The 24,236-nt window shown below is 42.0% G+C and overlaps 1 protein-coding gene across 1 annotated transcript; it reads right to left on the bottom strand.

The window, feature by feature from the left end:
- Positions 1-883: 883 nt before the first annotated feature.
- On the bottom strand, positions 884-22,223 carry il34 (interleukin 34). Its single transcript, XM_084168202.1, has 7 exons — positions 21,918-22,223; positions 16,051-16,186; positions 14,138-14,238; positions 13,880-13,957; positions 5,088-5,270; positions 4,828-4,990; positions 884-2,421 (listed from the first exon to the last, which is right to left on the bottom strand). The coding sequence occupies exons 2-7, from the start codon at positions 16,088-16,090 to the stop codon at positions 2,372-2,374; spliced, it is 615 nt and encodes a 204-aa protein (XP_084024328.1). The 5' UTR covers positions 16,091-16,186; positions 21,918-22,223; the 3' UTR covers positions 884-2,371.
- Between the last annotated feature and the right edge of the window lie 2,013 nt (positions 22,224-24,236).

Below are 24,236 nucleotides of genomic sequence, written 5' to 3'. Positions count from 1 at the left end.
ACTATACATTGGGGCAGGTAGCGTTCTCCTGGCATCCACCAAACCCAGATTCATCCGTATGGCAATGGCAGCAAGCTTTACACTACTCCAGCCGATGCTTGGCATTGCGCATGGTGATCTTAGGCTTGTGTGTGGCTGCTCGGCCATGGAAACCCATTTCATGCTCCCGACTAACAGTTATTGTGCTGACCTTGCTTCCAGAGGCAGTTTGGAACTCGGTAGTGAGTGTTGCAACCGAGGACAATTTTCTTCAGCACTCTGTGGTCCCGTTCTGAGCTTGTGTGGCCTACTACTTCACGGCTGAGCCGTTGTTGCTCCTAGACATTTCCACTTCACAATAACAGCACTTACAGTTGACCGGGTCAGCTCTAGCAGGGCAGAAACTTTATGAACTGACTTGTTGGAAAAGGATCATCCTATGATGGTGCCATGTTGATTAATTAAATGCTCACATGCCCCCATCACTTCTATAATTTTTAGCTATCGGTGGCTAAAGTTACCTGAAGTTTGTAATGGCTGTTTAAAGACAACTGGACCATGGATTACAGTTTTTCCCAGCCCATAGATTACTTTCAAGGTGAGGAACCGTCTAACACCAAGTTGTAAAATAGTGAACTACTCCTTTAAGAGTACATCGTGGGCTGAGGGCACTCTGATAGTTTGCAGAAAATCGCAATCAAAATAAACGTTCTACCACAGCAGCCATGTTATTTTTGTGAAGCATATTTGATTCGGAGTTTGGACATATAAAGTTTGTATGTGAAAACTACAGGCATACATACAGTCAGTTGTTCTGAACACACATAACTCGCGCTAAAGAGGGAGGCTCACTTGGCTGGTGCTAGCACATGCGCATATCAAATACACCGCTGGAACGCCGACTAAGGTGTTTGTTGTTTTAATAATTTGAAAGATTGCACAGAAAAACAGGGGTTTGACCTCACACCGATTAAGATAAACAGAGTAAGGTGTGACATGATTATTGCATAATCTGTCTACTGCCATAATCAGTTTCATATCCAATTATTAGTGTGCATGTAAACAATCTCTTGTGTATATAAACAATTGATGTAATCTGACCACAATCAATCATACAGCATAAATGCAATATGTCTGAACTTGTTGAACCTGGAATAGATTTGCACAAATAATAGCTTTATTTCAGCATGTGAATAATGCCAAAGAATTCACTGACTATGCCTGCAAGTCAGCAAAACATCTTAAAGCAATTTATAGAAAACATAGAACAGAGAAATATCATCATTGTTTTAAATGAACACATTTACTATAATATTCATAAAGAGAAACAGTCAGAGATGAGAGTAGCTGGCTATGTTTGTGTTCTTATTTTTGTACATTGGGCAACAGTTGCTAATTCCTATGTCACTTATAAGTGTTCCCTGATTGCAAAAAAGTAAAAAATATATAAATGCCATATCGGGCTCTGCTTGAGCATAGCCACCTGCCCTATACCATACAACTGTCTAAACACAACATAAACATCAGCAGACAATATATTATAAATATACATATGAAAACAATCAAATATCTCTTTCAAAGTAGAACACAACATAAGAGGTAATGAATGATGAGTAAAAAAAAACTGTAGACAAGCAGAGGCAATAATGGTTAGAGGATAAAGCTGCAAAGGCCACAGGGAATGTACTGATGGTGATGTGCACAGCTGCAGATGAAGTTTTGTTGCTGGACAGTTTTGGGATATATTGTTGGTGCAACTAGATCAGAATTTCACAAGGAAGGGACTGACATGCAGATCAACTGCAACATTGGACATACAGTACACTGATTGGACAAAACATTAAGAACACCTTCCTAATATTGAGTTGCCCCCCCTTTTCCCTCAGAACAGCCTCAATTCATCGGGGCATGGACTCTACAAGGTGTCAAAAGCCTTCCACAGGGATGCTGGCCCATGTTGACTCCAATGCTTCCCACAGTTGTGTCAAGTTGGCTGGATGTCCTTTAGGTGGTGGACCATTCTTGATACACAGAAAATTGTTGAGCGTGAAAAACCCGGCAGCATTACAGTTCTTGACACAAACCAGTGCGCCTGGCACCTACTACCATATCCTGTTCAAAGGCACTTCAATATTTTGTCTTGCCCATTCACCCTCTGAATGGCACACATACACAATCCATGTCTCAATTGTCTCGAGGCTTAGAAATCCTTATTTAACCTGCCTCCTCCCCTTCACCTACACTGATTGAAGTGGATTTAACAAGTGACATCAATAAGGGATCATAGCTTTCATCTGGATTCACCTGGTCAGTCTATGTAATGGAAAGAGCGGGTGTTCATAATGTTTTGTACACTCATTGCCACTGGTTGGAAATAGCGCCCTCCTCAGGTTTACTGTAGTTGTCTCTTTCTGCCCTTCCGCCAGTGAGATAAAGCACAATCTGAGGGAAGAAAATTGTGTAAGTGACAGATTAATCATTATAAAATCATACCTAAATATTTCTGATAAAATCATACCAACTGTTTCTAATGATCAATGACACTTCATGAAACTTTTTTTGGTCTGCTTTGAACATCCTAGCCATGAAGCAAGCCCTTAACCTATTCGCTCTATTTTTCTGTTGCAATGTTATTGCTGTTTTTATATTCATTATTCATGTTCCTCACATGAGTGCTTTATACTCCTTCCTGCCTTATATTTTTCATATGGAAAGCCCTTCAATTGATTTGTTAACAGATGTGCTATAGCCTCAACAACTCCACTGATCTCTCTGTAAAATAGGGAACAGATCAACCTTAAGAAGTGCTGTGTAGTTAATCGTGAATGATTCAGACGTGTTAACAGGCGTTAACAGAACATGTCCACGGCTCTATGCTATACATGTAAAGACAAAGAAAACAGTAAGAGGCCTGGCAAGACGTGTGGGAAGCAGCCAACACCTCACCTTCCCCTTTAAGATAGTGTCGAAATCAGCCAGTGTAACGTCTTTCCCACGGTCTGACATGATTTATCTTTCTTTATATTAACCCTTTCATCTAAGGGGTTGACTAACAAGGCAACACATAGCTATGTCTTACTGATATAGGACGTGTAAATGATTAATAAATAGGCTAACATATAATAATATTATATATTATTATATTATATTATTATATTATATATTATATATTGACAGGCATGTCCAAGTCCTTTTATGGCACAGACCTCAATGGGTACTACAGTGTTGAATAAGAACATAGTGTCTACAGACACTGAAGAGACACAATGAACACAACAAGCCCATACAGTATGCCAAACCAGTTGAGTAGGTTTGTGTTCCTGGGGAAAATGCCCACTTTTGGTATTCAGCAGTCATACAACTATGCCTTATTTACTTTGAAGAACTACTAAAATAGTGATTTTGTCAGACAGCATAGGCAGCAGCTCTATAGAGATGAGATGATGACTTGGAATTAAATAATACATTCATCAAATAAAACAAATGTAATATACAGAACAACTAAAATATTGTATTAAAGTAAAGTAATGTGAATAAATTATGGTTAATAAGTGATAAGAAGTAATGGGCAATCACTACCATCATGACCCTTCATTAATTGTTTTATTTTGTGTTGCTACAGCATTCAACCCACATAACGCATAGTGCATTTAACGTCTAATGCACTACTTGTTATTCTAACATACACTACATGGCCAAAAGTATGTGGACACCTGCTCGTCGAACATCTTATTCCAAAACCATGGGCATTAATATGGCGTTCGCTGGGGTTGAGGTCAGGGCTCTGTGCAGGCCAGTCAAGTTCTTCCACACCAATCTCGACAAACCATTTCTGTATGGACCTCCCTTTGTAACACGGGGGCATTGTCATGCTGAAACAGGAAAGGGCCTTCCCCAAACTGTTGCCACAAAGTTGGAAGCACAGAATCATCTAGAATGTAATTGTCTGCTGTAGCGTAAAGATTTCCCTTCACTGGAACTAAGGGGCCGAGCTCGAAACATGAAAAACAGCCCCACACCCTTATTCCTCCACCAAACTTTACAGTTGGGACTATGCATTTGGGCAGGTAGCGTTCTCCAGGCATCCACCAAACCCAGATTCGTCCGTCGGACTGCCAGATGGTAGAGCGTGATTCATCACTCCAGAGAAGGCGTTTTCACTGCGCATGGTGATCTTGTGTGCGCCTGCTCGGCCATGGAAACCCATTTCATGAAGCTCCCGACGAACAGTTCTTGTGCTGACGTTGCTTCCAGAGGCAGTTTGGAACTCGGTAGTGAGTGTTGCAACCGAGGACAGGCGATTTTTATGCGCTACGCGCTTACTCGGCGGTCCCGTTTTGTGAGCTTGTGTGGCCTACCACTTGGCGGCTGAGCCATTGTTGCTCCTAGATGTTTCCACTTCACAATAACAGCACTTACAGTTGACCGGGGCAGCTCTAGCAGGGCAGAAATTTGACGAACTGACTGGAAAGATGGCATCCTATGATGGTCCCACGTTGAAAGTCCCTGAGCTCTTCTGTAAGGCCATTCAACTGCCAATGTTTGTCTATGGTGATTGCATGGCTGTGTGCTCAATTTTATACACCTGTCAGCAACAGGTGTGGCTGAAATAGCCGAATCCACTAATTTGAAGGGGTGTCCACATACTTTTGTATATATAGTGTATCATCTGACTTCTGTCACACTTTCACTAGTAGTTAAGACTCATGTTACAAGAGGAGGGATGAATGAAAACTGCATGTCTGGAAAAGTACACTCTTGATGGACAGTGGGTAATTGAATTAGAGAGGGCAGAGTTAAGAGGTAATGGAAGAGAGGAAGTACAGTAAGGGAATGAAGTGCACTCACAGTCTTGCTCTCCCTCTTCACTGGGAAAGCAGTCTTTGAAGAGACAGTGCATTGTCCGATAGCAGTTATCCAACAGAGATTTGGGGGTCACGAACCTCCAGCCTTTTGAGTCAATATCCTTCACTCTTTTGTAGATCTCCTCTATTCGCTCTGGTGGCTCTCTCTGAGAGATAAACATACATGGCCATTATGAGATAAGTTTGTTCAAACAGAGAGATGGGCAGAACAGTGATTGTGACACTATGTCCGGTCTTACACACCTCATCACTCTGTGTTGGGAACACCTGCTGGACCTTCCTGAAGAGATCCTCCAGGTCGGCGGTGTACTTGTAGGAGGGGTGTCTCTCTGGCAAGACCCTCAGGATCCTCTTCAACACCTCCTGGTTGACCAACAGCCACACATCCTGCAGGTCCCCGTCTTCCAGATCCTCCACCCTTGCCCTCTGGAGGTACAGAGAGAAGAGAAAGAAGTGTGGTAGATTGGAGTGGGATGGGGGAGGAACAGATCGAGATGTTTTATTTATTTTATCAAGGAGTCATACTGAGACCAAGGTCTCTTTTACAGATGAGCCCTGAATTACATAAATTACAGAAAATACACACATCAAAATATAAATACAAAATGCAAGCAGAAAGAAAGAAAAACACGGTAATAAAAAATAAAAACACATTCATCAGTAGTAAGGTCCTCAATCAGCTTTCTGAATTGCCCTAGTGGCACCAAAACATCATACACTGCTCAAAAAAATTAAGGGAACACTTAAACAACACATCCTAGATCTGAATGAATGAAATAATCTTATTAAATACTTTTTTCTTTACATAGTTGAATGTGCTGACAACAAAATCACACAAAAATGATCAATGGAAATCAAATTTATCAACCCATGGAGGTCTGGATTTGGAGTCACCCTCAAAATTAAAGTGGAAAACCACACTACAGGCTGATCCAACTTTGATGTAATGTCCTTAAAACAAGTCAAAATGAGGCTCAGTAGTGTGTGTGGCCTCCACGTGCCTGTATGACCTCCCTACAACGCCTGGGCATGCTCCTGATAAGTTGGCGGATGGTCTCCTGAGGGATCTCCTCCCAGACCTGGACTAAAGCATCCGCCAACTCCTGGACAGTGGCGTTGGTGGATGGAGCGAGACATGATGTCCCAGATGTGCTCAATTGGATTCAGGTCTGGGGAACGGGCGGGCCAGTCCATAGCATCAATGCCTTCCTCTTGCAGGAACTGCTGACACACTCCAGCCACATGAGGTCTAGCATTGTCTTGCATTAGGAGGAACCCAGGGCCAACCGCACCAGCATATGGTCTCACAAGGGGTCTGAGGATCTCATCTCGGTACCTGGAGGGCTGTGCGGCCCCCCAAAGAAATGGCACCCCACACCATGACTGACCCACCGCCAAAACGGTCATGCTGGAGGATGTTGCAGGCAGCAGAACGTTCTCCACGGCGTCTCCAGACTCTGTCACATGTGCTCAGTGTGAACCTGCTTTCATCTGTGAAGAGCACAGGGCGCCAGTGGCGAATTTGCCAATCTTGGTGTTCTCTGGCAAATGCCAAACGTCCTGCACGGTGTTGGGCTGTAAGCACAACCCCCACCTGTGGACGTCGGGCCCTCATACCACCCTCATGGAGTCTGTTTCTGACCGTTTGAGCAGACACATGCACATTTGTGGCCTGCTGGAGGTCATTTTGCAGGGCTCTGGCAGTGCTCCTCCTGCTCCTCCTTGCACAAAGGCGGAGGTAGCGGTCCTGCTGCTGGGTTGTTGCCCTCCTACGGCCTCCTCCACGTCTCCTGATGTACTGGCCTGTCTCCTGGTAGCGCCTCCATGCTCTGGACACTACGCTGATAGACACAGCAAACCTTCTTGCCACAGCTCGCATTGATGTGCCATCCTGGATGAGCTGCACTACCTGAGCCACTTGTGTGGGTTGTAGACTCCGTCTCATGCTACCACTAGAGTGAAAGCGCCGCCAGCATTCAAAAGTGACCAAAACATCAGCCAGGAAGCATAGGAACTGAGAAGTGGTCTGTGGTCACCACCTGCAGAACCACTTCTTTATTGGGGGTGTCTTGCTAATTGCCTATAATTTCCACCTGTTGTCTATTCCATTTGTACAACAGCATGTGAAATGTATTGTCAATCAGTGTTGCTTCCTAAGTGGACAGTTTGATTTCACAGAAGTGTGATTGACTTGGAGTTACATTGTGTTGTTTAAGTGTTCCCTTTATTTTTTTGAGCAGTGTATTTAAGAATTTTTTAAAGATTGTTCCACAAATAAGGTGCAAGAAAACTAAAAGCTGATTTACCTAACTTCCAGAATTTCAAGAGTTAGCCATACCTGAGACCAGGTGTGGTAACTCGTATGTCTAAAGTTTAGTAAAGATGTTAGGAACAGTGAGATATTTTGTAAAAGGGCTTTATAAATGAAAACATAGCAATGTATCAACCTATGTGACATCAAAGAGGGCCAACCAACTTTCTGGTAGAGAATGCAGTGATGAGTACTAAAATTGTCGCCCGTAATAAAGCGCAGTGCGCTATGATAAACTGCATCTAACAACTTTAATGAAGTGGCAGGTACATTCATATAGATGATGTCGCCATAGTCTAGGACCAATAAGAACGTTGACTGAATAATCGGCTTTCTACTATTTAGTGAGAGGCAGGACCTATTTCTAACTCATCAATATGCTTTTTAAAAGACAGCTTTTCATCTATTCAGATGCCCAGATATTTGTAAGCAGGGACACGATCAATATGGACACCATCCAAAGTACATAGTTATTTTTATGTGCTCTAGAGAACAACATATACTTAATTTTACCTGCATTCAGTACTAATTTCAGGTCAATAAAGTTTTTCTGTAATACAATGAAGGCAGACTGTAGTTCAGATAGAGCATGGTCAACGGTGTGGGCAATAGCATACACAACAGTATCATTGGCATACAAGTGCAGGTTACATTTTTTTACAGACAAGTCGATATTGTTAATATAAAGAGTAAAAAGTACAGGACCCAAAATCAATCGCTGCGGGACACCTTTCGTAATATCTAGGAAACCTGATTTAACACCATCAGTAGATATACATTGAGTTCTATCTGTCAAGTAATTTTAAAACCAGTTACATGCAGCCTGGTCTAGGCCAATTGAGGAAAGCCTCTGAATTAGTAGTGAGTGATCAACAGTATCGAAAGCCTTTTTATGTATTTTTTAATTTTTAATTTCACCTTTTATTTAACCAGGTAAGCCAGTTGAGAACAAGTTCTCATTTACAACTGCGACCTGGCCAAGATAAAGCAAAGCAGTGCGATAAAAACAACAACACAGAGTTACATATGGGATAAAACAAAACATAAAGTCAAAAATACAACAGAAAATATATATAGTGTGTGTGCAAATGTAGCAAGTTATGGAGGTAAGGCAATAAATAGGCCTTTGACAGGTCAATGAAGAGGGCAGCACTTTACCCCTACCTACATGTACAAATTACCTCGACTAACCTGTACCCCCGCACATTGACTCGGTACCGGTACCCTCTGTATATAGCCACGTTATTGTTATTTTGTTTTACTTTAGTTTATTTAGTAAATATTTTCTTAACTCTTTCTTGAACTGCATTGTTGGTTGAGGGCTTGTAAGTAAGCATTTCACGGTAAACTGTTGTATTTGGCGCATGTGACAAATAAAATGTGATTTGATTTGAGTCAGCTAGAGGCTGGCAGAGGGAAGAGCAGTCGATTGTCTGACCAGGGTCAATTAAACCACCGTTTGTCTTAAATAAAAAGCCTGCCGATTGATTAAAAGCATCACTTATCCCATTCTTCTCAGTTATGATGCCAGAGTCAGACATAACTCTCTTAGGTAGGGAAGAAGAGGAATTTGTACGCTTCCGTGCATTTACTGTTTTCCCAAATTTTGAAGGATCCCCAGCAATCAGAGATAGAGCTTAAAAGGTAGCTTGATTTAGCTTCTTATTCGAGATAGTACATCTGTTTCTCAATTGTCTGAAAGATTGCCAGTCCACCACAGTCAGTTTTCCTTGCTTTGGCCCAGGCCTGATGTCTCATCTGAATGAGCTCAGATAGCTCCGAAGAAAACCAAGGGTTAGATCTATCTTTGACTCTGAATTGTTTAAAAGGGGTGTGTTTATCTGCCAGAGGAATAAATATGGAGGATCAATTTTCTAGAGCCAACTCAGGGTTAGGAATACAAGAGACAGTGGCTAAATCAGAGTATAACATGCCATGTAAAAACCCTTGAGATACATTTTAAAAAGTTATCTTCTTAATTAAATGAGGATTAGTATTTTGCTGTTTCGTATCTCTAATACATACTATGGGACTATGATCACTGAGATCATATGCAAATACTCCACTAGACAAATATTTATGGGGGTTATTAGTAAGAATTAAATCAATCAATGAGGAGTTAACAGGGTTTATCCCATTTAGCCATGTGGGTTTTGAGATCAATTGAGTAAAACCCAGCAACAAATACATGTGTATTCTGGTTTAGGACACATCTACAACCAGGAGCAAACATTTCTTGGGAACAGAAATATTTAAAGATTGGGACCCCATGAAATTTGATTTGACATATGGCTAATTACAGGCTGTGAGATGGGGACGGAGGGGGTCAGCTTGGTTGGTGAATTGGTTGGTTATGTTGGTTGGTTGGGCTGCTTGGTTGGTGGGTTCTGATTCAGCTGTTGGCTTGGTCCTGGGTTTTTGTGCGACTCTTTGTAGAGTGGATGGTGGTGGCTGAGAAATTCCTGCCTTCGCTCATGTAGCTCCTTCTGCAGGTCCTGCATGTGGCTGGTGTTGACTGTGCTGGACAGTTCCTCTCTAAGACTGTGCACTTCCATCCTGAGAGCCTGGTTGTCCTCCTCAACATTTTTCATTGCACACTGCAGCTCACAGATCTCATCCCTATGCTGACGCACCAGGCTGATCTCCTCCTCTATAAGATGCTGTGGTACTGCAGGTGTCCCGTGTGAGAGAGGCATGCTCAGGGCTATGTCTGCTGCAGGTGAGGGAGGGAGAGGGACACTGGGGACTACATACTGGGGCACAGAGAGAGTGGAGGCTGTTGTAGGTACTGACAGTGGAGAGGTTTTAAGTTCAGCCACAATAGGTTTTATTTTGTCGAAGGAGTGGACAAATTGATCCAGACTGGCCTCCGAGCCTTGAACCATCACAGTGCCGTTATTATAAATATTAATGTTAAATTTGGGAGTGCCTCATTGTTAGGTTTTCTGACATTTTAAGTTAATTGTTGGTCTTGCGGAGAGCTTTGTGCCAAGCATTAGGATCATCCATGTAGAACAGAAAGCCTCCTTTTATTTCCTTGTTCACTTTTAGGATGAAGTCTGCCCTCAGAGTCTCTAGGGATTCTCATAGCAATTTCTTTTTCCTGACTCACTTCAAAAATGTTCAGGATAGCCCCAGTCGGTATTCACGTAATAATAAGGAATTCCCCTCGACCACGCCCACAAATTGGGGAAAACCAACATTATGTTCTATTGACCCCCATTTCTATTGACCACCAAAAACGTAGTCGTTGATTTTTTGTTATACAGAACTAACAAAACATGCCGAAAGGCTGCTGTGCTGTTCAATGTACATGTAGCCAGGTCAAAAATCCCGACCTACGTTTCGCATTCCTCCCACGTAGGGAAATAGAGTCTGCGAGAAGAGCCCTGTGGCTTCAGGCTATGTCGTGGGAGAGTGGGAAATGTGGGGACCCAGTGTCCAAGTAGGCTACACGTAGCTAGGTGTGTGGAAAACATTTAATCCCAGGTAAGACATTTAACTTGTTTAGTACAGTCCGTTTGTAACTCCACTCACTACTTGTAGTGGCTGCTAGCATAGTAATGAAAAGAAGCATGAGGGAATCCCTACAATATTACGTTTTTCTAAGTAGTGAGAACGCTAGGGAGCAGGCAATGTTGAAAAGCAGGCAATGTTGGATGTTGTACTTTTCTTAAATGTAGTTTTGTAATTTACTAAAACAAGCAAACAAGAAAATTGCATTTGAAAAAGGTCAAGTTTTTGTTGTGAGCCAATGGGGTAACCTAAGTAACCACAGGTTGTTTTCCCCACAGGCAGGCAGGATTGCGACGTTCTATTTAATACCAACTGGGTCTATACGTGATGGCCATAGAAATAAGAATAAATAGAATGGGCGTCCCCATTCAAGTCAAAGATGGCATAATGGGTGGACTGGTGGCCATTACTAATGTACCCATAGGAGCAAAGCTGGAAGTAAAGGCAGGAAATAAAAACATTCCATTGCATGAACCACATGCAAAAAGTTCTACAGCTGCACCATCGAGAGCATCCTGACTGGTTGCATCACCACCTGGTATGGCAACTGCTCGGCCTCTGACCGCAAGGCACTACAGAGGGTAGTGCGTACGGCCCAGTACATCACTGGGGTCAAGCTTCCTGCCATCCAGGACCTCTATACCAGGCAGTGTCAGAGGAAGGCCCTAAAAATTGTCAAAGACTCCAGCCACCCTAGTCATAGACTGTTCTCTCTGCTACCTAACGGCAAGCGGTACCGGAGCGCCAAGTCTAGGTCCAAAAGGCTTCTCAACAGCTTCTACCCCCAAGTCATAAGACTCCTGAACAGCTAATCATGGCTACCCGAACTATTTGCACTGCCCCACAATTTTTTTAGATGACTAATGTTACTGTCCCCTCTATAACAAAAACATTGTTAAATACATTTAATTTTGTCCTTGAAACATTTAATTGAAATACTGTAGAATTCCATTTATTCCTATGGAGGACTGCTCCTACTGGGGAGTGCCAATATTGCAGTCAGGTGGCTTCAAAGTCTCTCAATGGCCAATACATAGCATCAGCAATCCAGGGTGTATACAAAGACAGTACAGTATGATGATAGGCTAAAACTGCTTCTCCAATTGAAATCCCCGATGACACTTGTAGGCAATGTCATGGCTAGCTAAAAGGCGCTGCATGGTCAATCTGACATCTGCATTGGCCGTGCAGTATTTACGCTACAGAAGTCAGGGCATTCATATTTATTGCACTTTGTGGAGCAGTGCAGAGCTGTTGAGCAGAGCTGTTGTGAAGGAAGTTGGCAAGAAAGTAAGTTTGTGTTTATACAGAACCTCCCACCCCCGGCTACTGTCAACCAATCATGTTTGGAATACTGGCACACAGCTCGGACACCCATGCATATCCCAGAAGAGATGCCACCAGAGGTCTCTTCACAGTCCCCAAGTCCAGAACGGACTATGGGAGGCGCACCGTACTACATAGAGCCATGACTACATGGAACTCTATTCCACATCAGTTAACTGATAGCAGTAGAATCAGATTTTAAAAAACAGGTAAAAATACACCTTGTGGAACAGCGGGGACTGTGAAGAGACACACACACAGGTACATACACACATGCATATAGACACTCACTATACACACACGTACACATGGATGTAAATATGTGATAGTGGAGTAGTGGCCTGAGGGAACACACTAAATGTATTGGGTAAAGTGTTATGAAATATAATGTCATGTAATATTTTAAATTGTATATAACTGCCTTAATGTTGCAGGACCCCAGGAAGAGTAGCTGCTGCCAGCTAACGGGGATCCTTAATAAATACAAATACAAATGTCAATGCGGAGCTGTATGGAGCTATACAGAGCCCTCCGCATTGTTACAAAATTTGGGGGGTGCATGGCGATGCGGTACAGAGCTCAATTTGGCCTCTGCATGCCCCCGGAGGCTCCGCAATTGCGTCACACCCTCCATAAGGAGCTTCCGACCAAATTTTCTGATCAAGCACAAATTGGCTTTTAGCTAGCTAAGCTCATGCGTTGGGTCTAACGGCGGTCACATGTTCAACTACTTAAGACGTTGGCTCGAATCTAGGTTGTGCCTTTAGATTTTGAGAAAATCAACAAACTAATGAAAAAAATATATATCTCATTGCCTTCTCAAAACCCGGCCGGGTCTGTTTGGTCTGTTTCAAAAGCATTCCCAGAATTCTCGCGATATTGCACCTTCGGGTTTAGTAACTATGTGGTTTATATACATCATTGGATAGAACGCCTGCCTGTGGGGAAAACAAGGTGTAGTTACCTACGTTACCCCATTGGCTCGCAGCAAAAACTTGACCCTTTTCAACGCAATTTTCTTGTTGTCTGCTTGTTTTAGTCAATTACAAAACAACATTTAAGAAAAGTATAACATGTCTAAATATTACTTTTCAACATTGCCTGCTCCAGAGCGTTCTCACTACTTAGAAAAACGTTAATATTGCCCCTTTTCATGACGGTACTAGCAGCCACATGAGTGAGTGCTAGCTAGCTACCGACCGGAACATTAAGCTAGCCAACACCAACAACACAAACAAATGGACTATACAGCTACAAGTAGTGCGTGGAGTTACAAATGGACTATATTAAACAAGTTAAATGTCTTATTATTTTTTTGAGCAGTGTATGTACATTGAACAACACATCAGCTTTTCGGCATGTTTTCTTATTTCTGTATAAAAAGCAAGAGCTGGCGCACACCCAGAGAACATTCTTTAGTGTAGAGGTGATTACTAACGGTGAATAAACTGTAAGCTATAAAAACAAAGAGAGTCGCACACTCCATATGTATGACCTCCCTGTCATTTATTGTGTAAAAAAACAAAAGATCGACTACAATGTTGACTCTTTTACAATGGGTGTGAAAGGGAAATAATGTTTGTTTTCCCCAATTGGTGTGCGTGGTCGAGGAGAATTCCGTATTATTACGTGAACTTGGGCTATGGAATTGGTTGCTAGGGGACTGATGGAGTGATAAGAGTGAAGATAAAGGAGGGAGAATAAGGAAGCAATGTAGTGCTCCTGTAAGTCGCTCTGGATAAGAGCGTCTGCTAAATGACTAAAATGTAAAATGTAAATGTAGACGACGGGTGAGTGGGCGGTGTGACAAGTAGATTTTTCACATTACTTAAGTTAGATCAGTGATAATGATAAAGGTTAGGAAACAAAGGGAGGGACTCACCAGCCTGGTGATGTTGCTGAGTTTGAAGACCTCCTCATAGTGAACTCTGATGGTGTAATTAATGGGGAAATTGTGCTTCTGTTAAAAAGACAGGAAAGATTTTGGTGTCAGATTGTGTTTGTAGAAAAATACCACCTTTAATGTAATCTCCACATGTATCAACTGTCATTGTCATTATTCTATGCTGTAGTCTTGCCTAATTTCATTAATATTCCAAACTTGTTGTAACTGTCCCAATATATCCTGTCCCCTTCTTACCATGTTACGTCTTCTGCCTATGAGTTTGTTTTCCAATGTCTTCAAAGACGTGCACTGGGCAGTTGTGGGTGTCATCAAAACAGGTAGTACACATATCAAACCTACAGGGGGCACAACATACATATGAAATCATATAACATGTCACTCACTGACGCAGTTAAATATTCTAAAACAGTTTCATAGCAGTATTGAAGTGGTATAATTGTGGTGAGAACTGAACTCAGATGAGTAAAGATGTTAAGACTGTCACAGTGCAAAGCCAGACCATAGCTCCTAGCTAGACATCTGTGGTTGCTAACCATGACCTCTTCTTTCCATCAGACTCATCATCTCACTGAGAATCCACCAATCTAAGAGAATGCCCCAACTGAGCCAGATTACAATACTGAGTAAACACTTTATTTTCACACAACAATAATCTCCTCTAAAACACTTCACCTTAATATGCATGTGGTCAAGTGCAGGAGACATCCAATACAGACATGGTCAGCGGTACATTTTTGCTATTATGTTTGAGATCACAGGATTTGGTTTGGTCCTGTGGTCTAAACGCAGATTGAGACAGTAGTGCCTATTTTGACAAAAGGGTATTTTTTCTCAGGAGTAACTAACTCTGACTAGCACCTTTTCATAGAACGTGGGGGGCAGAGTGAGTGGTTACATGCAGTCCAAAGCCAGTCTGTTGTGGATCAGTGTGTGGTTAGATCCTGTGGTCGAGGGCTTGGATGCAGATGGCTGTATAGAGACTCAGAGTCAGCAAAGACCCCAAGACCTCACAGCACACTTCACAAAGCATCAAATACCTCACTCACCCAACCCCCCTCTCTTGCTTTCAATACACGTTCTTCCTCTCATTCTTTACTCCTGTGTGTGTATTTCTTTCTCTCTGTTACAGGACGTGGTTAGATACAAAGATACCTCGGTTTAACTGCTTTTTTGCAACAGAAACCGGACCTATGCAACACTTTTTTTTGGTCTCTCTATCTGAGATAGAAACTGATCAGACCTATAGACGTCTTCTACAGTCTCTCCCCTATGCACTTTCTAGCTTGAGCTCTCTGAAATACACATTGTTTGTCTATTATGACTATTATGAGTTATGGTTAGGGTTACAGTTCTTCAGTTTAAAGGTGGGGGGGGGGGCTTTGATCTCTTTTACGAGAACACTTTAGAGGTTTCTCCATAGCAGAACAACCTTTGTGTAAACCGTGATGAAGGTCTATTGTCCGAAACATTTGTGGTCCATTAAACCCTTTGTAGAATATACAAAAAAAAAGAAAAAAAAAGAAGCCATTTAGCAGACGCTTTTATCCAAAGCGACTTACAGTCATGCGTGCATACATTTTTGTGTATGGGTGGTCCCGGGGATCGAACCCACTACCTTGGCGTTACAAGCACCGTGCTCTACCAGCTGAGCTACAGAGGACCACGAATGTCAGTGTGCTTGACTTTCTTTTACTTACATACATGTGCAAACGAGGGTGCCCAATGGGAAAAGGTATGCATCATTCGATTTACCACTGTCCAAAGACAACTGGGGCTCAGTTGCTGAACAGACATATGGTACTATAAACTCCCAGCGGTCTCTACTGACAGATGTATTTCCTCACACTATTAAGGGCCTCTTAGCTCTCAGTAGGCATAGAAGTGTCTGAAGTGATGGCGCCTCGCCCAGCCCATTGCAACACAAACATACATTTTTAAGAAACCAGGAATAACATACATTATGTCAAACTAAACTCCCGGGAACATAATCTCAGTTCTGATCCCACACAACTACATCCCCACAATATGTCAAGACTCTAGCCTTTGGCCTAATACGTAGTTCCCAGGGCAGTTGCTGTAGGTTAGAGTGACATTCGCAAGCCCCCCAATTCTTCACACATGCACATGCACCACAGGACTTCTCTTACCCAATAGAGCTCCCAGGAGCCAGGCTGTTGACTGGACCATGCTCCAACGTATGCCCCTGTTTAAACCCGCTGGAGGCCTCTGACTCAGAGCACACTATTCCAGAGCACCACCAGGCCCTTCTCGCTCCTTGTTAGCCTGTAACAGCAACACACACAGACAGGCCTTTTTAGACAGTTCAACATTCACTTTCTTCACTGGTTTCAATCAGATTTGTTCTGAATAGCTATGAACAACACAATACCCTTGTCAAGTTGAAAGGACAGGAAATAATCAATGTACAGTATACGTTGGCATTCGATGACAGACGTGTGTGTACATCTAGGGCCACCAACCACTTAATGCCAAAATAAGTTTGAATATTGAAACACTGCATTGCCAAAACCAGTGCATAAACACATAGCTGCGGGAAGATGTTTGGGGGTGGGGGAGATTTTTTATTTTTTTGCCTGTGCTACAGACGGCTGTATCGGTCCGCTAATACAGGACTAGTAAAGGCCCAAAAGTATGTGGTCACCCCTTCAAATTAGTGGATTCAGCTATTTCAGCCACACCCGTTGCTGACAGGTGTATAAAATCGAGCACACAGCCATGCAATCTCCATAGACAAACATTGGCAGTAGAATGGCCTTACTGAAGAGCTCAGTGACTTTCAACGTGGCACCGTGCTGCCACCTTTCCAATAAGTCAGTTCGCCAACTTTCTGCCCTGCTAGAGCTGCCCCGGTCAAATGTAAGTGCTGTTGTGAAGTGGAAACGTCTAGGAGCAACAACGTCTCAGCCGCAAAGTGGTAGGCCACACAAGCTCACAGAACGGGACCGCCAAGTGCTGAAGCGCGTAGCTCGTAACAATCGTCTGTCCTCGGTTGCAACACTCACTACCGAGTTCCAAACTGCCTCTGGAAGCACAATAACTGTTCGTCGGGAGCTTCATGAAATGGGTTTCCATGGCCGAGCAGCAGCACACAAGCCTAAGATCGCCAAGCGTCGGCTGGAGTGGTGTAAAGCTCGCCGCCATTGGACTATAGAGCAGTGGAAACGCGTTCTCTGGAGTGATGAATCACGCTTCACCATCTGGCAGTCCGACGTACGAATCTAGATTTGGCGGATGTCAGCAGAACGCTACCTGCCCAAATGCATAGTGCCAACTGTAAAGTTTGGTGGAGGAGGAGTAATAGTCTGGGGCTGTTTTTCATGGTTCGGTCTAGGCCCCTTAGTTCCAGTGAAGGGAAATCTTAATGCTACAGCATACAATGACATTCTTGATGATTCTGTGCTTCCAACTTTGTGGCAACAGTTTGGGTAAGGCCCTTTCCTGTTTCAGCATGACAATGCCCCAGTGCACAAAGCGAGGTCCATACAGAAATGGTTTGTCGAGATCGGTGTGGAAGAACATGACTGGCCTGCACAGAGCCCTGACCTCAACCCCATCGAACACCTTTGGGATGAATTGAAACGCCGATTGCGAGCCAGGCCTAATAGCCCAACATCAGTGCCCGACCTCACTAATGCTCTTGTGGCTGAATGGAAGCAAGTCCCCATAGCAATGTTCCAACATCTAGTGGAAAGCCTTCCCAGAAGAGTGGAGGCTGTTATAGCAGCAAAGGGGGGACCAACTCCATATTAATGCCCATGATTTTAGAATGAGATGTTTGACGAGCAGGTGTCCACATACTTTTGGTCATATAGTGTATATATATATATATATATATATATATATATATATATATATACTGAACAAAAATATAAACGCAACATGTAAAGTGTTGGTTCCATATTTCATGAGCTAAAATAAAAGATGTCAGAAATGTTTTTCTCAAAAAAAGCTTATTTCTCTCAGATTTTGTGGACAAATTTGTTTACATCCCTGTTAGTGAGCATTTCTCCTTTGCCAAGACAATCCATCCACCTGACAGGTGTGGCATATCAAGAAACTGATTAAACAGCAGGTGGACCTTGTGCTGGGAACAATAAAAGGCCACTTTAAAATGTGCAGTTTTGTCACACAACACAATGCCACAGATCTCTCAAGTTGAGGGAGCGTGCAATTTGAATGCTGACTGCAGGAATGTCCACCAGACCTGTTGGCAGAGAATTGAATGTTAATTTATCTACCATATGCTGCCTCCAACGTTGTTTTACAGAATTTGGCAGTACGTAACTAAGTAAAATCGTTGAAATTGTTGCATGTTGCATTTATATTTTTGTTCAGTGTGTATATATATATATATATATATATATATAGCATCATGTCTTCTTGGGTATGACGCTACAAGCATGGCACATCTATATTTGGGGAGTTTCTCCCATTTTTCTCTGCAGATCCTCTCAATCTCTGTCAGGTTGGATGGGGAGCGTTGCTGCACAGCTATTTTTCAGGTCTCTCCAGAGATGTTCGATCAGGTTCAAGTCCGGGCTCTGGCTGGGCCACTGAAGGACATTCAGAGACTTGCGTTGTCCTGAGGTACTGAGTGCTCTGGAGCAGGTTTTCATCAAGGATCACTCTGTACTTTGCTCTGTTCATCTTTGCTTCAATCCTGACTAGTCTCCAAGTCCCTGCCGCTGAAAAAAACAATCTCGAGCTCTACGGACAATTCCTTCGACCTCATGGCTTGGTTTTTGCTCTGAAATGCACTGTCAACTGTGGGACCTTATATAGACAGGTGTGTGCCTTTCCAAATAATGTCCAATCAATTGAATTTACCACAGGTGGACTCCAATTAAGTTGTAGAAACATCTCAAGGATGATCAATGGAAACAAGATGCACCTGAGGGTCTGAATACTTATGTAAATAAGGTATTTCAGTTTTTTATTTTTAATACATTTGCAAACATTTCTAAAAACCTGTTTTCAATTTGCCATTATGGCGTCTTCTGTGTAGATTGCTGAGGAAATTGTTATATTTAATCAATTTTAAAACAGGGCTGTAACGTTACAAAATGTGGAAAAAGTAAAGGGGTCTGAATACTTTCCGAAGGCACTGTATATGTATATATATATATATATATATATATATATATATATATATATATATATATATATATATATATATATATATATATATATATATATACACATATATATATACATATATACATACACAGTGGGGAGAACAAGTATTTGATACACTGTCGATTTTGCAGGTTTTCCTACTTACAAAGCATGTAGAGGTCTGTAATTTTTATCATAGGTACACTTCAACTGTGAGAGACGGAATCTAAAACAAAAATCCAGAAAATCACATTGTATGATTTTTAAGTAATTTATTTGCATTTTATTGCATGACATAAGTATTTGATCACCTACCAACCAGTAAGAATTCCGGCTCTCACAGACCTGTTAGTTTTTCTTTAAGAAGCCCTCCTGTTCTCCACTCATTATCTGTATTGACTGCACCTGTTTGAACTCGTTACCTGTATAAAAGACACCTGTCCACACACTCAATCAACCAGACTCCAACCTATCCACAATGGCCAAGATCAGAGAGCTGTGTAAGGACATCAGGGGAAAAAAATTGTAGACTTGCACAAGGCTGGGATGGGCTACAGGACAATAGGCAAACAGCTTGGTGAGAAGGCAACAACTGTTGGCGCAATTATTAGAAAATGGAAGAAGTTCAAGATGACGGTCAATCACCCTCAGTCTGGGGCTCCATGCAAGATCTCACCTCGTGGGGCATCAATGATCATGAGGAAGGTGAGGGATCAGCCCAGAACTACACGGCAGGACCTGGTCAATGACTTGAAGAGAGCTGGAACCACAGTCTCAAAGAAAACCATTAGTAACACACTACGCCGTCTTGGATTAAAATCCTGCAGCGCACGCAAGGTCCCCCTTCTCAAGCCAGCGCATGTCCAGGCCCGTCTGAAGTTTGCCAATGACCATCTGGATGATCCAGAGGGGGAATGGGAGAAGGTCATGTGGTCTAATGAGACAAAAATATAGCTTTTTGGTCTAAACTCCACTCGCCGTGTTTGGAGGAAGAAGAAGGATGAGTACAACCCCAAGAACACCATCCCAACTGTGAAGCATGGAGGTGGAAACATCATTCTTTGGGGATGCTTTTCTGCAAAGGGGACAGGACGACTGCACCGTATTGAGGGGAGGATGGATGGGGCCATGTATCGCGAGATCTTGGCCAACAACCTCCTTCCCTCAGTAAGAGCATTGAAGATGGGTCGTGCCTGGGTCTTCCAGCATGACAACGACCCGAAACACACAGCCAGGGCAACTAAGGAGTGGCTCCGTAAGAAGCATCTCAAGGTCCTGGAGTGGCCTAGCCAGTCTCCAGACCTGAACCCAATAGAAAATCTTTGGAGGGAGGTGAAAGTCCATATTGCCCAGCGACAGCCCCGAAACCTGAAGGATCTGGAGAAGGTCTGTATGGAGGAGTGGGCCAAAATCCCTGCTGCAGTGTGTGCAAACCTGGTCAAGACCTACAGGAAACGTATGACCTCTGTAATTGCAAACAAAGGTTTCTGTACCAAATATTAAGTTCTGCTTTTCTGATGTATCAAATACTTATGTCATGCAATAAAATGCAAATTAATTACTTAAAAATCATACAATGTGATTTTCTGGATTTTTGTTTTAGATTCCGTCTCTCACAGTTGAAGTGTACCTATGATAAAAAATTACAGACCTCTATATGCTTTGTAAGTAGGAAAACCTGCAAAATCGGCAGTGTATCAAATACTTGTTCTCCCCACTGTATGTATGTATGTATATATATATATATATATATATATATATATATATATCAGATTTTTAAGGGGGCACCCTCAGCACCCCTACTTCCTGCGGCTATGCATAAAGAATTCCACTCTAGGAATGACTTTCCCTCACTTAACCAGGAATTCTTTCAATAAATGGTTGTAAATGCTCTGCCATCTTTCTTAATGAAAATAATAATGTATCTATATCGCACATTCACCTCTAAGAAATGCAGTAAAGCCATTGTTATTACAGAATTATAAATACATGGTGTTACAGTATGTAAAATGGACATATCAGTGATAAAATCTATGATTTAATTAATTGGCAATCTAGAGAGACAGTCAGAGGTCAGGTCTGAGTACACCCCTCCAAACCATGTCATTATCACAATGACTCACCAGTCTGTGTATTCCTCCACTACTCTTCACTTTATTCACTCCAAATTATGTTCCTGACATCAAAATAAAAAAATATGAGTTGGAATAATATAAAAATGCATAACTATACTCTGTCATTCAATGACATCATATCGAAAAGACACATATGAATGAGAATATACTTCTTAATATTTGTATGTGAAGAATGAAGATTCAACTTCACATGTGAATCCAAATGACATTTGAATTCTGTAATTCCCACATCTGTAGGCATGACACGTGTGAATGAGGTGTGAATGATGTGATCATTCATTCACATGAATTTCCATGATCAGTTCCAAAAAAAGTACAGAAAATGATGACAAAATTGATAAGAAAATGTATCACACATCACAGCTGTAACTTGGAGAAAAGTAGAGGACAGTGCCCCAAAAATAACTTACATATATCACATGTATGGACACATGGTATATAACAATAAAATGCATAACAAATAGAGTCATAGCCTACACTGGCAAATAACAACATAACATGCCTCTAAAGTGTGAGGGTAAATGTTACATAATCTATCCTATGGATCATGGATCCCAGGGATCTTTATTATTTAGCCATTTAGCCTACAATATCAAAACAGCACCTTCGGGTTGCATCCTCAGCGTTCATATTCAATAATAGCATGTCTTATAAGACCATATAACTAAAGTTGGTTAAGCGCAGCAATACACAACACATCCAATATTTGCTCAAGGCGTTACAAATCGCACTTCCATATTCACCTGCCCAATCACAGCTGTAACTCCACCGAAACTTGCCACTTCAACACTCCGTTATCTTCAGGATGACCATCAACGACCAAAAGCACACATGGTTCACACAAATGACTTACAAGGCTTGGAAACAACGCGTGCGTGTCTGGTTAGTGACATTGGCACAATTTGTCATCTTTAATAGATGATCTGCGCGTAGCAATACCCAGAGCAAAACCCCCTTAGAAGAAAGCGAATTTGGGAAACTCCCTGAAGCCTCGGTTTCTTTTCCCCAGCTCTCCAAAATGCGCAAATATTAATCAATTGCGCAATGCCAATGTGGTCGTCTCCAGCTCCACCCTGTAGGCGCAAATAGTTAGGTTTTACTTTCACTTTCCATGCAATGCGCCTACCTCTCTCCCAAATAATAATCTCACCCCAGACTAGACTGCCCTAAATATTACATTCTAATTCAATATCCTAATACAAATTCAAAATTATGGAATTCAAATACAATTTGTTGGCACAGATATCGCTACATACTCCACATTCGGCTCCTTATGCTTAAAACTTTGTCCATGTGCTCAACAGCCACGCCAGCATGTACGGCAATTTATTCACAAACACATCATTTCATGACATTCACATCACTTATCTTCTAGGGCACAGAGTTCATTGTGAACAAATAGACTGACCGCTTGCGTGGCCAACATATGCCTACTCAGGACAGCTAGGGTACCAAACTGTCCCACCACAAACGCCCACGTGGATCATTATGGATTTCTTTGGGCTTTATCTCGCAGTAGTGAGGTGCAGCATGAATGAGACTCTGGCAAATAATAATGCAATGGCTACAGGAGTTCTTAATGGTTTTGGTCAAATTTCTGAAGCTGAAGTGGTTCAGAAGTGGCTGCAGTAATTTATCATCCATTAGTCAGATCAAAGTCTAGGTCTTATTAGAATTGACTAAACCTCATTACATTAGTAGGGGTGAGTAGCCAAGTCTTACCCTTTGTTTCCTTCCATTCAGCTGCGCTGTGTGAAAAAAGTGTCCCAGTGAAAGCAAACACCTCTGATACAATATTGGCCCCTGGGAAGACCCATCTCTTGGCATCGGAGAGAACATTTAGCAGTTTTCAAGCAAATCTCCTGCAATTCTACACATTTTGCCATGAGGCAGAGAGAACACTGCAGTTTTAAAACTTAAATTACAGTGCATTTATGTAAAAAAAGAAAAAAAAGAATTGGGGGAATACAAGAAGTATTGAGTTGAAAAATATATAATTGGTGGAGTACTGTGGATACCAATATCTCGGTGAGCCTCCCAGGCCCATGGTTAAGAACATAAATTGTAGATTAAGATGAGGGAGGACTATTGTATTTTTTTATGAGCATGGCCTTTTTTCTATTACAGCATACTGGATGACTGTCATTCATATTCCATTCACCCAGCTCAATGTAACATTGATAGGTTTAGGCTACTACATGATACTCAACTTAACCCTATACACATCATGAGGTTGCTACAACCTAGCCTATTAATTAAAGTTTAAAATGTAGGTGCACAGGTCGAGAGAAATGTGAGTAATCAAGGTGAGAGATAATGACACATTAAATACCGCCTTGCCTGCATCTAGCTAATCTAGGGTGTAATCTGATCTGGTCCCACGGGGGACCAGTATGAAAAAATGTATGCACTCACTAACTGTAAGTCGCTCTGGATAGGAGCATCTGCTAAATGACTAAAATGTAAATGTAATCATTAGTCCAACAATTGCAAACAAGAGTTTCTATTGGACAAATTCAGGTATGTTTATCCTCAATTATTTCCATTTGCTTCTGTTAAATAATATTGTATTACACATTGTAAACTTATTCCATGGATCCCTTTGCCAAATGTAAAAAAAAATAAAAATACATTTTTAGGCATTCAGGCTGGCCTAGAGCCAGATAGCCACTTGAGACATTTTGAGAAGGGGCATTCCATGTAGAGAGCAGGCCCCAAAATCTCAAACCAAACCTCAATCATAACACCATCTGCTAGTCCAGACAAAGTGACATCAGGGGGGAAATCCCAGAAGATGGTGACCAATGACTCTCCAATGAAGGAAATGTACATCCTCAGCATCCTTAAACCCTCAAACAAGGGGCGGGGTGAACGACCCTGGTGCTCAATAGTGTAGTTAGTCTGCTAACATTTTGAATTCCTGCTTGCAGTTACAACACCAGGAAGTTTGCATAAAACAGATGCCGTCAGAGGTCAACGGAATTGACTGAAGTTACTTTAGAAAAGTATTTAATTTAAGTAAATAACACATACCATAAGTAAATACATGTCTGAGACAGATT

The sequence above is a fragment of the Coregonus lavaretus genome (genome assembly GCF_964263955.1).
Source record: "Coregonus lavaretus genome assembly, chromosome: 9".
Taxonomy (NCBI): domain Eukaryota; kingdom Metazoa; phylum Chordata; class Actinopteri; order Salmoniformes; family Salmonidae; genus Coregonus; species Coregonus lavaretus.
This window is presented reverse-complemented; position numbering and strand designations above follow the sequence as displayed.

Bases quoted from the DNA above. Each gene is read 5' to 3' on its own strand.
- il34 (XM_084168202.1), bottom strand. From the start codon at position 16,090: ATGGTCCAGTCAACAGCCTGGCTCCTGGGAGCTCTATTGG. The intron at 14,239-16,050 runs GTAAGAGAAGTC...TGCCCCCTGTAG, and splicing joins GCTCCTGGGAGCTCTATTGG to GTTTGATATGTGTACTACCT. The intron at 4,991-5,087 runs GTGTGTAAGACC...TTTATCTCTCAG, and splicing joins TCCCAACACAGAGTGATGAG to AGAGAGCCACCAGAGCGAAT.